General features: G+C 36.1%; 1 protein-coding gene across 2 annotated transcripts in view; it reads left to right on the top strand.

Moving 5' to 3' along the window:
• AKAP6 (A-kinase anchoring protein 6) overlaps nt 1–14,319 on the top strand; it is a 234,450-nt gene that overhangs the window by 195,107 nt on the left and 25,024 nt on the right. Inside the window, exon 11 of one of the 2 annotated variants that reach the window (XM_059819289.1) lies at nt 8,020–8,235. The exons of the other annotated variant lie outside the window; for it this stretch is intronic. Coding sequence (XP_059675272.1) covers nt 8,020–8,235 — 216 coding nt within the window. The remainder of the gene's footprint in view (nt 1–8,019; nt 8,236–14,319) is intronic. 2 annotated transcript variants of the gene reach the window in all.

Genomic DNA, 14,319 nt, shown 5'->3' with positions numbered 1-14,319 from the left:
AAGTCTCCAAAAGATTAGTCTAATTTATTTTATGTTCACTGCTTTCCCATAAAAAGGTAATACCAATGCACTACAGGATGGTTTTTTCCCGTAATTCAGAATAGGGTAAACTCTCACTATATTTCGGAGTATACCAGGTGCGTTGCACAGGGACAGCAAAAATGCATGTCTACCATCCGTGGGGGAACTAGATTAAGAAAGGGAGTAAGTACAATATTAATGTTTGAACATCAGCCTGAGGGTTACAGGTATTGATGTACATCCATGCAAGGAAGTTTTTCCTTTAAAGCCTCTTATATAGCTCTGAGGCAGGATACAAAGTTTTAACAGTTTTAACTGTTCATTAAAGATGGCTGAAATTCTGATACCTAAGGGTTTTGGGCAGTTGGAGGGGGTTTCTTGGCATCTAATGCGTGATGTATGTTGAGAAAAATCTTGATTTCTTTTAAGCTCTAATTCTAAGTGAATTCTAACAACTGGAAGTAAAGTTGAGCCTAACTTATGCCTTCCTTGATTTTGTAAAGTTTCCACCTGTACCTTAAGTCATTTAATCTCTTGAATTTCTGCACACATTCATATGAAACTCTGCCCAGTGTGGTGATCTAGGAAAAATTTCAAGTTTGTAATGTCTGCTACAGTTAAGTTAATTTTTGGGTAGTGTGGTTCAGGATTCATTAAAAAAGCAAAACCTAGCACTAATATTTATCTTACCTGCCTGATGCTCTCCCTACTTTTATTTCAGCATTTTCTGGGGCCAAAAAAGAAACCCTAGCAAACTGTGCCACTTCTTTCAATATTTCTCCTTTGGATCTTTTTCTCTGGAAAGAGAACTTCTCAAATTGAATGCAACGAAGGCATGAACACAAACAGAGCCAGGCTAGAAAAATGGCCATCACATCTGGCTCCTCTGTCTGAATGACGTAGCTTATTTCCCTGGAACCAAGTTAACCCCAACTTTGCTGTGTGTAGTAAATAGCTCTAAAATATTTCAGTGTGAAAATTAATCTAATTAATCCTCTGTATGAAACACGAGAAAAATAAGGCTTAGAAAAGCTATGTTGTATTTCAGTAGGGAAGATGCATTTACATCCAACACTGTTTTTCTTTTATTTTTAAAAGTTGCCTTCCTGTAATTGCACACTAGTTTAGAGCTAAGATAGGAGCATCTTAACAATAATGGGCACTTTTTTAACAGATTATTGCCAAAAGTGCATTCTTTATTCCAGGGAGACACTGTAATAGATACCAGCGCTTTAGTAATGATACAAGCAATCTGTAAGCTATTATAGTTTCTTTTATAGTAACTTAATCTTCATATTGTTTTAGACGTCTGGAATTTTAATAGTGTTTTTAATTTATGAAGAGAAGTATATTACATATTACTAGTTACATGGGAATATGAGCTAAATAACAGACCATTGAACTATAGTCTTACAAACAAATATTTTGAGGTACTTAACCAAACATAAGGAATAGAACAAAGAAATTAAAGAATCTCGTACAGCTATAATAGCAGCTTTTATGGAATAAGCCCAGAAGCATGTATTCTGGATTGTTACTGGGTTTAATGCATATTTTGTACTTCTAGAGAAAAAAGGGGAAGGACATGGGTACTTTTAGAATGCTATTTTAAAATAAATATTTTCTTTAAAATAAATATATTTACCTAATTTGTACATTTATTTGCATTTTTAATTGCAAATAAACACAAATTCCCATGTAATTTTTTAATGCTAGTGAAATGGATGAATTAATATAAGCACTTGATTACATGTAGAATGTAAGCGTCTACATAGATTCTTGAAGCCAGTGCAAAAATGAAGTATTTTTTCCTATTAGTTCATTGCCATTTTTAATATGTATAGAAACAGACACAATGCACAAGGACTATAGTGAACTGTGCTCAGAATTGTGAGAGAGGTATCTTAACTCTTTGCTAAGCAGTGAGTTGCGGAGAGATATAATCAGTGTAGCAATTTAGTGGTTGTAATGCTATTAAAAGTAGGGCTTTTAAATAAAGAGAACCAGTTCGCTGTTTTGAAAGAAGTCATATTCTGCTTTAAACTGTCATTCTGTATTTCTGACTTGTAATTAGACGATATTTCTAAAATGTCAGTCCCAAATTCTGTTGTGACCGTCATCATAATAAAATGTGACAGCAAAGATATTATATCGATACTTTTTCCATAATTAGCATTAAAGATCTCTCAAGGGTTAAGTACAAAGGTTTTCCACTGAATGGTATGCAAGCCTTGTGCCTTTAAAATCTTTTAATATAGCCAAGACTCGTGACAACTGGGAGACAAATCTATGAACAAACCCGTTTGGAGAGAATAGTTTTGTGGTGTGTGATGTATGTTACATAAATGAGCTTATTAGGACTCTCATCTATTTTATTATTGGTGCCCAATTTAATAGAGGCATTTAAAAAACAATATTTCTGCCTGACTCCTTGAAATGAAGAAGATACATTGATATAATTGAGAGCAAATGATTGCATGTTGTGCCATTTAATCATGTCATTTTTCAATTGCTGTTTTTTGCACTTCACTGCATACTTATAGAATATTTAGCTTCAGTATAGATTAAGTCCCACAGTATGCAACTGAGTAGAGTCCCCATATTAGGTGACATTTTCTTTTAACCTTGAAATCAGCAAAAGCACACAGGTTTGGCAGTATTTTTCTAAAAGGTGACAAGTCATCATTCATTTCCTATCTTTGTCATTTATCTTTTTTATTTTGAGGAATTACTTTATTATTAATATTTTTTGAGGAATTACTGGTTTTCTTTTTCATTCAGAAAAAGAAATTCTTATTTTCACCATGTGTCCTGTAAGAATGGAATTTGAAATACTGGGGTGCATCACCCCAACAAGAGAAGTTCCAACAGGCATTGCCATTTCACCAAAAACACTGAAAACTACATTTTACACAAGATCTGTGAGCAAATTGTTTTCTGTTTTCCATTTATTGATATATTAGTGCTGTTAGCCATGACACTTAAAAGTTTTACATTAGCACTTTTGAAAACTGAAGTGCTGTACTAGCCAAAAAATCAGACGTAAAAAGGCAAATTACATTTTTTTAAGAGTTGCAGTTTGATTGTTGTACTCAGAAGCATAGCTTCCATTCTCAGATTTTGCCTTAATTTCTGCATGTGGTTGTTTTACTACATACCAACAGTTCCATCTTCATTTTGTCTTTCATCAGGCAACTACTGATGCAATCGGAAGGGTATCCTTCCCTCCCTCACATACCCACATCCTGTAACAAGGAGAAAGAGTAAGCCTTTAAAAGATCAAGGTTAGACAGAAACTTCCTCTTAGGTCTGGTCATTCCAGATTTATCTGCAGTCAAGCTTCTTTCATTTTCCTGAAAACACCCAGTATTGTCCATACACGGAAACACAACGTAAGCATAGAAATAGCATTTGTCTCAGTATACCTTGGCATTTCTTCTAAACCTGAAAGCACAAAGAAAATCCATCTGTGTAGGTTACCATTCATCATCTTCCAACTATTTCCAAAGCTCTGGGCATCTCTAAATGGACCTTTATTATTCCTAATTGTAGAGTGAAAGCAAGAAAGGTGGAAATGGTTGAAAGAGCTTCAGATCACATAAAAATGAATTCCCCAAACAATATGTAATAAATGATGCTACAAAAATCATATCTCAACATTTTATGTGGTGATTATATGTGGTTTATGTGGATTTAAGTAAACGAAACTAATCTTAAACTGACTTCTAAACTATTTTTAAGCACAAGTAGTCTCACTGAATTCACTGAGAACCTTAGTACTTTAAAATGGTTATTATTAAACACCTGCTCAAGAACCTTGGCATAAGAGTGCTTCAGCGGCCAACTCATCTGCCATGTGTGAGAAAGCCGACTTCCTTGTCCTTCAGTTGTGCAGAGCAGGCGGTGCGGCACAGCTCAGGTGCTGATACACTGCAGGAAGGCTGAGGGACGGAGGGGGACTGAAGCTTGAGGGGCTCTAATATTCCTCAACTTCCCACCTTTCTATGCCTCCCATATGCTCTGGCACTGCCTAAAGCTGCACACGTGTTTCTGGTCATACACCATTCACTTAGGAGTCATGCAGCTATGCAGAGCACCTTCTGTTCAGATCATGGCTACTTCCATCCCCATAGATAGTGCCATTAGCCCATGGCTTGGAAAGAGTGTTTGATGTCATACGACTCAGCAGGGGCCTTTCCAGATGATTTAAGGCATGGTATTAACAAGCTGTGAAAGTAGTTTCAGCTACGCCTTTTTAGCTATGCGGGTGATAACTTCAAAGCACTGAAAATAAGAGTAGGCAGAGGGAAGAAAAATCTTCCAAGATTCTAGCAGCACGGACAGGAATCCTCAGTATGGGAAACCATGACTCATAACAACATTATAATGAATAACACCTCAATGTTATCAGGGTATCTGTTGCGAAGCAAAGGACTCAGACACAAAGTCAAGTTCATACACAGCAGCTGCAGTTACTGTGTATACTCTTAGCCTGCAGCAAAAAAGTCAAATACATTAATTTAAGTCTTGCTGCAAATGATTTAAGTGAATGTGTTTCTCCCACATTCACTTTTTTGTAAAAGTGGATTGTATTTACAGTTACCACACCTCAACGGACACATGATAGTGTGAGGAGCCATAATCAAAAGTGTCTGATCTCTTAATCTATACTTCAGCAAATCTTCTGCACACACAGGAGACTAAGCAAGCCTAAGTGATGCTCCTCAGTCTACTGTTAGATCATTTCCTAATTTTCTGAACCGTCAAGTACCCAGTAGTTTACTATAACAGCTGTAGACCATCAGGCCCAAGCCTCAGTAGAGACACTCATCTTTTTTTTATTTTTTATTAATCATGAATCATAACTGTGAATTCACAATGTATAACACACCTTGCAAATAATTAAAGTAACCATGGTCCTGGAAGCATACTTGGCATGTACAATTGCCATATTGTCAGGTTTTTATACAAGCATGCCATTTTAACAATAGTAGAACATGGATGGATATACAACATTGTGAGATGTCATGTCATAGGATACAGGCAATTATTGTGTCCCTTTAGGACAATGTATACCAGATCCTAATACTGCTTAAATTCATTATTGCTGGTGCTATTATATAGGGTTTAAAGATGTCTTTACATGATTAAGTTCTCTGGCTTTTAAAGTATTGTTGCTGTAGCCAACTCTTTTAACACACTGTTAGATACAAGCTCTTCGTTCTTCTCCTGTTTAATATTAACCATAACATCATGTAACAAAATTGAAACAAAAGTGCCATAGGCCTAATTGTACTGTCACAGCCATGTAAATCAGAAACAGCTTTCAGTAAAGCTACTGTTATTATGCTGGTGTAAAATTGATGTAAATTAGAAATTACTTGGATGCTGTAGCTCTGCTTTCAGATAACACCATGTAAAGGCCTCACTTAAACTCCCATATAATGGCTTATGAATGAAATACTCCTTACCGCATCATATTATATGGTATTGTATCAAAAAAGAACAATATTTATAAGGGATGACATAATCAGATAGTTCAAGGTAAGTTAATGTTATGGGCCCAGATTCTGAGCTGTATTGACTTACATAAAGTTAATGCAGGTCTTTATAGATTTGACTGCCATCAGTATATAACTTGCCATCAGTATATAACTTACCAGCACTTCCATAAAACTGAATTGCTTAGCTGTTATAAAACGTGAAGTAAGAACCCTGACTTTATCTTTAGGTAGATTTTTTGGTTTGGTTTGGTTCGGTTTTTTTCTGATGTGACAGTAAGCTAATGAACAGCATCAGAAAGGAAATGTGCCAGATGTGGTGGTTCCATCAAGAGCTGTGAAGGAAACTAGTAATGAACTCTAGGAAAATAAATAGGGGCAAGTTCAGGAAACATAAGTGAAAATGCAGCTCTGGTATAAATTGAATAATAAAATTCCTGGTCATATGTTGCCATAAATAGTGGTTTGGGAATTTGTCATTCACCTTATTTAAAATTCAGAAATATTAAAGGTACAGGGTTCTCTCATTATAGAAGTAATAGAATTCTACCTGTTACAGAGTTAGGGTAATTTAAATAGCTATAGAATGCATTATATCAATAAGTGGAACATCTGTATGAAATGTCCACCTGCTAATATACTACTCAGTGTACTTTACAATGAAATGTACTTAATAATTTTAAGATGTCTTCTAACGAAGCCTTATCAGGATTAACATTTTGAACACAAATACTTTTAGGCATTAAAACTTCCGCTTTAAATGAGATTGCATTGTCTTGTTTACCCTTGTTGATTAATAAGCAATCTGTTAACTGTTAGAATGGCCCAATTGTGCCAGTGAAAGTAGATTAGTAATTCAGCTATGTTTGTGGGTTTAATCATCATTTCTCTTGAAGGCTTTGACTAAAAAAAATTGCTTGCACACTATCCATAGGCAAAGATATATATTTTTAGATGTGTATACCAATGTTTTGCTTCAGACTTTCAGCTTAGTATTATTGATCAAGAACATACTTCCAACAGCAAAATATTCCTTTGAGGTACAGCATTTCTAAGTAAAAATTCCAATTTTTAAAGAAAAAGTGATATGGAAATCTGGAATTTGAACTCACTTTCTATAGAATGTTACTGTTTTGCTAATAAAATTCAGGAGGGCAGGTCCTGATTTTTTATCACTTAACGCTTGTGAACAGCTTTGAGAGATGCGATGGCTTTTTTACTTCACTTATTATGATTAACTGGAAGCTTAAAGGCAAATACCCTGTCTTCAAAAAAGATGATAGTTGAGATTTTCTCATGGGGTCATGCACTTTCATCTGTGGCATCCCACAGAGGGAAACAGATGTTGGCAAGTTACAATTTAAATTATCTGGAAAGCTCTCACGTGTGAAGCACAGTCCTGTTAAATTCAAGAGTAGCACAGGCCTATGATAATAGTTGAATACTTGAACCATGCAATGCTATAAAAGTATAGGGTCTCAGAAGCTGGGCTGAAGCATTCATCCTCAGATGCATTTGTGCCTTCTGTACCCCAGCTTCATACATATTATTATTAAAACACATTATAAGTTAATAAAGTCCTGATTTGACATTGAATGACGGTAGAGTGTGATTGTGGATAAAACCATGCTCGAAAGCACCCTGTGCCATTAACTGCTTCCGGTGGTAGATCTCTCTTTAGTTTTGGCATGTACGATGCATTATTTATACTGCTGTTCAATGAGATTCTCAGTGTAGTTACTTGGGTTTCTGGCGTAGAACCAACATATCCTGGCTCCCATCAATATTCAGCAATATTAGGGCTTAGCAATGGTCTCCCATCATGCAGTTCATGTCAGACTGCATTCTTGGTAGCACTAGAATCAGTATGATGAAATAAATGCAGTGAATTACTCATCTTTAAGAAGGATACAGTTATCACAGTATTTCTACATTTACTTGAATATGGAACTACCCTGGAAATATTTTATGATAACAAAAAACATCTGTAAAGAATTTTATACTGAATTTTCTCCTTCCTTCAGGTTTCTACTCTGACAGGATACCTATGACCCCTAATTTCTATTGTTTTTTTCTAAAAATACATATATTCTCATTGCACAACTATAATTTTTTTCCCCCATTTTCTCCTGAAGAATTTCTGAAGCTGATTACTGTCAGGGTAACTAATTTCAGATGGCTCCAGTTGAATGAAAAAAAAAGAAGAATAAACCAGTCTACACCATAAAACTTTCAACATTATTGAGACAGTTAGCTATGTATGGCATTTGTTTGAAGAAGACTGAAAGTAGCTTTACTCCTTCTGTGCTATTAAGATTAAGACTGTGTTTATCTGAAAATAAAACACTAAGCTTTGACCCTAAGTATGGGAATTTATGGAAGAGTTGAAAAAACTATTGTAAGACAGAGATTGGGCACCATTAAATATCAGATAATCGTTAATGTTTTAATTTGCAAAGTATTCCACACTGACATCTGTTGTTTGTCGGTCCTGCAGTCTCTATGCTGTGAGATCAAACAGAGACGTCGTGGGGTAGCCTCTGTGCTGCGATTATGCCAGCACCTCCTGGATGACCAGGAGACCTGCAACCTAAATGCAGATCACCAGTCCATGCAGCTGATAATCGTAAACCTTGAGAGGAGGTGGGAAGCCATTGTCATGCAAGCTGTCCAGTGGCAAACAAGGCTACAGAAGAGATTGGAAAAAGACTCGGTGAGTGATACTTGCTTTACAAAGATCTCATGCGGTTTCATTCTTCATGAGAGACACTTTTTCAGTGCAACACAAACACATTCATCTCAGAGCATTTTCTTCTACTGAAGATGCCATTCCTAGTCTTTACTGCCAACAAGTGAAGCTTTAGTTTTCACAAAGCATTGTATTCTATGGACAAAACTGATTAATAAGATAAACGCACAATATACATGTTCTGTTTGCTGGATATTTAATCTCATCACATCTGATCCTGTCAAGTAATGAAAACAATCTTCTCCTGTTGCCAGGTTGCTCAGTACCTAACAGAACTGGGCCCAGAGAAATATTTCCCTGACTGTAAATATAATTCAGAAAAAGTATTTTCCGTGTAAGTAAGACTGGTTTTAATTAGCATCCCAGCAGTAGATGTGTATTTCACATAGAATGCCATGGGTATGTGATTAATATACAATTCTGTGTTATATGAATATAAGTAAAATGCATTAATTTGCTTTTATCTCAGGGAAATGATTCCTAAGAGGCAAAATAGCACTCTGCTTAAACCATCCATTAAGTGGCATAAATTAGACAGGTTTTCTACAGCATAAAACTGTATTACAAAGCAGTATCTACATTTAAACAATAAACCATAGGGGGAACAAAATAATCCCTACTGTAACACCATTAACTGTAATGGATGAATTGGCTCAGCATGTTTTATGCTATCATAATGCTGAAGTCTGTATACTGCAGCTACATTGACAGCAATGATAACCCTATGTAGTGCATATACTGAAAAGCCTCGGTGAGTTTTGAGAACAAGTGACATATATTCAGCTTACATAATTTTTTAGGTTTATATCAAGCAAATAAAAGGAAAAAAATGCTTGAGACTTACATGCTTCAAAACAATTATCTGACTAACAGTGAAATACTACTTTAGACTTCTTTTTGTTGAAGTTCCTTTACAAAAATAACAGAAGCTGTAACTCTCTTGTTCAGTTATGTTAGTGTAGTATGAAGATATACAAGACATTGTTCAGAAACACTAACAGTTCCTGAGTGAAAATACTATTAGCCTAAATGTTCCAAGAAATGGTGAGTTAGTGAGGACGATGCTGTGGATGAGTGAACCAAAGGTAATAATAATCTGTCGCCTACCTGTCTTTATCAAATGTTATAAAGTAGGAGTGCTCCTCTGCCTGTTTGGTTTATTGGCTGCTTTGCTTTAGGTATTGAGATAGAAATGGGACTTGAGGAAGGAAAAAGGTTTGAATAGACTTTCAGGACAAGTCAAAAGGGGCACGTCTCTGTATGAGGCAACATGGAAGGAAGACATCACTGAAAAGCAGATGGAGTGTCAATGTTGGTTTTATAAGCATGGGGGTAGTCAACTGACAATGTAAGAAGTGTAGATAATTGAGGAGAGTCAGTTAAGCCCTCAAAAATTTGATCTGGTTGGAAGAAGTGTAAAAATTATGAAGCTACATGTGATTGTACAAGGGTGTAGAGAAAAGAAAAGATTATTTTTCAGCTTTTCCTTATACATCTATGTGCAGAGAGGGAAGTATCTACTGAAGAGGAGTGCTATTGGAAACAATCAAGGAGATCAACTAAGAGTCTTCACTATATGATCAACAGAAAAAGGTCAAATCTTAATGATGCTAAGATAGATTCCTCTCATAGAGCTAGCGAGAGCTGTAGATGTCACAGCTGATGCAGATCACCAGAGCGAGAGCAGTCATACTGACAGAGCATGAAGAAAAGAGGAGATCTGGGGAGGACAGAGCAAGAGTTCCATTTTGTCTGTGCTTAGTTTATGTTAATGGACACTAGGAAGGAGATATTTAAAAGGCAGACAGAAGAGCAGGGTTAGATGCAAAGGAGTTTACTCCAGCCCTCAGTCCAGAGATGGGAACTCCAGGTATCTGAGTGTGTATCATCGTCTAAAAAGGAGAAAGGGAAGAGGGTAAGGAAAAAGGTTTGTTCAAGTCTAGTGAAAAGCAGAAGATGAAGGAAGAACAACTAGCAAAAAACCACAGAGGAGGTAGAAAAAGAATCTAGAGAGCAGAAAAATCCAAGGCAGTAGTTTGTTGAGAATCTGATCAAGTGGAGTCAAAAGTAAATCAGAAGCTAGTAAAATAAAGATCATGAGAAAATGTTATAGAAATTTCAGTGAAATTAAAGGAAGAAACGGAATTAGTGAGGATCCAGAATGAAGTTGAATAGAAAATGGAGGTAGGAGTTTTAAAAAATACATTCACATTTAAATGAGAGGAAAGTCAAGAAATAAAAAAAGACAAATGCCATCTCAACAGTGGCAGAGAGACAACATTCTTGAGTTTTGATGGTAATGAATCTGGGAGAGCAACAGATGAGAACAGAAGTAAGAGAAGTCAGCAGTGAAATAGGCTGGGCAAGTGAATGGGTTAGAAGGTAAATATGAGACTGAGGAATAGAAAAGATTGATAAACAAAGAAAGAAAATATAATAGTAAAGCTTTTTAATTCTCTTGAGAAACACTGGCTATATTTTTGTGATAGTTCCATCTTTGGAATATTTTTAGTCATATTACTAATATATTACACCAACAGCTCTGGTAAACTGTTGGTTAGTGCTACACAAAATGTTTAATGAGCTGACCAGCACTAGAAAAAACAGCTGAATTTTGGAGCTTCAAAAACAAGTGTGCGCAGTATTAGGCAACAGCCAAACCAAAGAATAGTTCTCATAATCCTGAATTTTGGTTGCTAGAGGCTGAGTATCTGTTGGGTCTGTAACTGCCCAAGAGAGATTGGATTGGGTTTCTACTGTGTTTCTCTAAAAGGTAAAGTACCACAAAGATGATGAACTGCCTTTTTCTTCTACAAAACTGATCATTTTGTTGTAGTAAATATATATCTTCTATTGAACTTGGAACAGAAACAAGTTGCATTTGTGAGATAGCTTAGAGAATGCTGAACGGAGGTCCAAGTTACTGTAGTGAAAGCATATTATCTCCTTTTGCATGTGGGCAGCTGCCACGTGGAAGCAGTTTGCTGTTTGTACCTGCAGTTACTCTAAATAAACTGTTATGAGCTAATTAGAGCTTGGCATTGCTCTTGCTGCAGGAGCGAAGTAAGTTTTGTGTTTCTGTTTGGGATTGCAATGGATCAGGAGTTGAGGCATGGTGAGGGTATGAGTACGGCACCTTGCTTGATATCCGAATGCTTGGTAACTTCACAAGGTGCATGCTGCTTTGTTCCCACTTTACCTGAGGTAGTCTGGAGTTATTTGCTGGGCTGAGTTGACTTTCACCGTGCAGGGGGTGTATCATTCTTTCTGCTGAGAAATGGCAGCCATTTAGAGCTCTCATGTTGTTCATCTAATTTTCACTGTGGGCTGTTTTGTTTTGGAACCTCTCGTCCTAGGCTTGTTTATAATAATATACTTTGAAGTATATCAGTATCTACAAGTTTCTCGTGTTGATCAAACTATCTGTATTCTCAACATTTAAAGACGCCCCAGCCACTACAGGATTCAGGTTTCTTTGCCTTCCCTGGCCTGATTTGGCATGTTCTAACCTTCCTTTTCACTCAGTTCCTGTGTAGTCATTTCTTGGGTAGGTACCAGAACTATTTCTTCTGCTTTCCTATCTCTCTGTATTTGATGGTGTGCCAGTCTTGGCACACAAACAGTATCCCTTGGTAACAGGTCTTTATTTGTGGTTGCCCACAAAATACTGTAATTTATGAAAACAAATGAGATGTTTTTATACCCTGATGGCATCTGACTCATTCATGGCATCTGACTTGCTGACAGTAAATAAGATAGCCCAAATGATTATATTGCCTCATATAAGTACAAAAGTCACTTGCATCTTCTACTGTCTTCTTAATTTGTTTACTGGGATCTTTCTTTGTCCTGTTTCTGCCCCTTTTTACATTCAGTCACTTATCTGGGCCACTTATAGCATTACAAAGGTATGCTGGAATTAGCCACAAAAGGCTTTTGGGTTTCTTTTGAATTGTCTTCATTGATGGTTTTCAACAATGTTTAATTTTGCTCAACTTTTGCAATAGCAGGCACGATAAGTTTACAAATATCAAGAAGATATTAACATATTCTACAAGCACTTAGAGTCTGGTAAAAGATGTCCTCATAAACCAAAAGTTATGTCTAGAATGTGAAATTATCAGTAAGAGTCACTCCAGAAGGATGAAATGTGGTTAGATTCAGTAGGTTAATCTAGCTATAAAGAATGAAGTATTCATACAATGAAAAAACCAAAGATTGCTTTTAAAAAACAGTAGGACACTTGTCTATTACTGGAAGCAGTCCTAATCTGTTTTAGCAAAAGAGGTTTTTATTTCCCCCATCTGTTTTTTTGTGGTAAATTCTTTTCCCCCAGATTTATCATTCCATAGTTTGCAGATATAATGTTATATGTCACCTAAACTTTAGCTTCAGAATTACACAGATGCTTTATAGTTTGCCTAACAAGATCCTGCTAGCAATCATCTTAAAAGAAAAAGGAGTCTGTCTGGCAATACAACAGCAATAGCAACAATCTTTAGTCAACTAAACCCAAAATTGCTCTCTAAAATTCCTGCTCAACAGCTGGAGAAGCTTTAACTCACTATGCACTTTCCTTAAGAGGGTCTAGTCTACTTGAAAGACTGAACAGTTAAAGGATTTGGGACAGACTCAGTCATGGTCATGCCCACAAGTTTACAACAGTTAAGTCGAAGTGGGAATATGTAAGTTGTTTTATGTGATTTTTTTTTGATCTTTTGCTCAGCCAGTGGTATACCCAATGTAAGTTATGTGTTTAGCCTTAGTGGATTATTCCAGCTGCTACAGATGTTCACAGTTTGGGGATGTCCTAACCAGGTCAGATATGTCTCTGTATAGAAAGCTACAATGAGGTGATTGTGGAAATTCACTTTTCTGGGACTGTTTTACCAATATTGGAGTATGTAAAACTGTTCTACTGCTGTGGCTGGGAGAGAGACAAAACTGTGGTTTCTAAAGGATTTTACTTCTTAAGTTGCAATTCAATATTCATGCCTTTTTGGTGACTGGAGAAACTGCTTTTTCTCCAGACTGCTCATTCATTGAATGAGAAACATATCTGTTTTATGGAGCAGACAATCTCTTTTCTTATTCAACAGAGAGGGCTAATTATTGAAGGGACAGTATTAATCATGCTTTTAAAATGGAGATTTTGAGCTAAGGCGATTTGGGTTAAGGTGCTGTAATTCTCACATTGTCCTGAAAATGTCTGAAGAACTCATTTGCCTGATCACTAAGTTCACTACTATGCTTCATGAAAAAAAATTATTTTTATTTCTCTTGTTCTCCTGAGTCATCCCATGTGTACACTACAATGCATGTCCAGCAAAACCCCCATCTGTATTGGCTTGAAAGTATGCTGTACATCCAGTCACATAATTGAAAATAATAAGGCCACAATAAATGGGATGGCCTTGGGGTATAACACCCAAGGGATTCAATTGGTGTCGCTTTGCATCAATGTCTGTGCATCATGGTAATTGAGGTAACATAACCAATTACCACATTTTAATTAGAGTTGTAAGGACTTGGGAAAATCTGCAATGGTGAGACAGCTCACTTAAAAAAAAAAAAAAAGGCACCTCTCTTTTTTCCACAAGCTTGTTTCTTAGGAAGTAAAGAGCCTGCTTAAAGCTCTGTTTAGGATTTTTTCCAACATCCTCTTAGTTTCATTCTTCATAACACACTTTGAAAAACAAATTGTTTAAAAATACTATGTTGCTTCTGATCTGGTATATTTATCCTTCTTCACTATTTATATGATTCTGTGATGCTTTCTGGAAAAGAAAAAAGTTTTTAATAATGCTAGGCATGGTGTCTCCCCTTCACTTCTCTATATTTAATTCACTGGTGCAATATTTTTTTCATTGTTCAGTTATTTGTTAGATAGCTCCACTAAACAAAAACTAGGTTTCTAAAAGATTCTTATTTTATCACAAGCCATTATTTTGTAAGGTGGGATCTAGCTAAAAATCTTGCATAAAATTTGGAAGTTCATCAGAAGTGCCTAATACAGCAAAGTACTAAGTGATGATTAACTTAATTGGC

The sequence above is a fragment of the Gavia stellata genome, chromosome 7 (assembly GCF_030936135.1).
Source record: "Gavia stellata isolate bGavSte3 chromosome 7, bGavSte3.hap2, whole genome shotgun sequence".
Taxonomy (NCBI): domain Eukaryota; kingdom Metazoa; phylum Chordata; class Aves; order Gaviiformes; family Gaviidae; genus Gavia; species Gavia stellata.
Note: the sequence above shows the minus strand (reverse complement) of the source record. Positions and strands in the feature narration are given on the sequence as shown.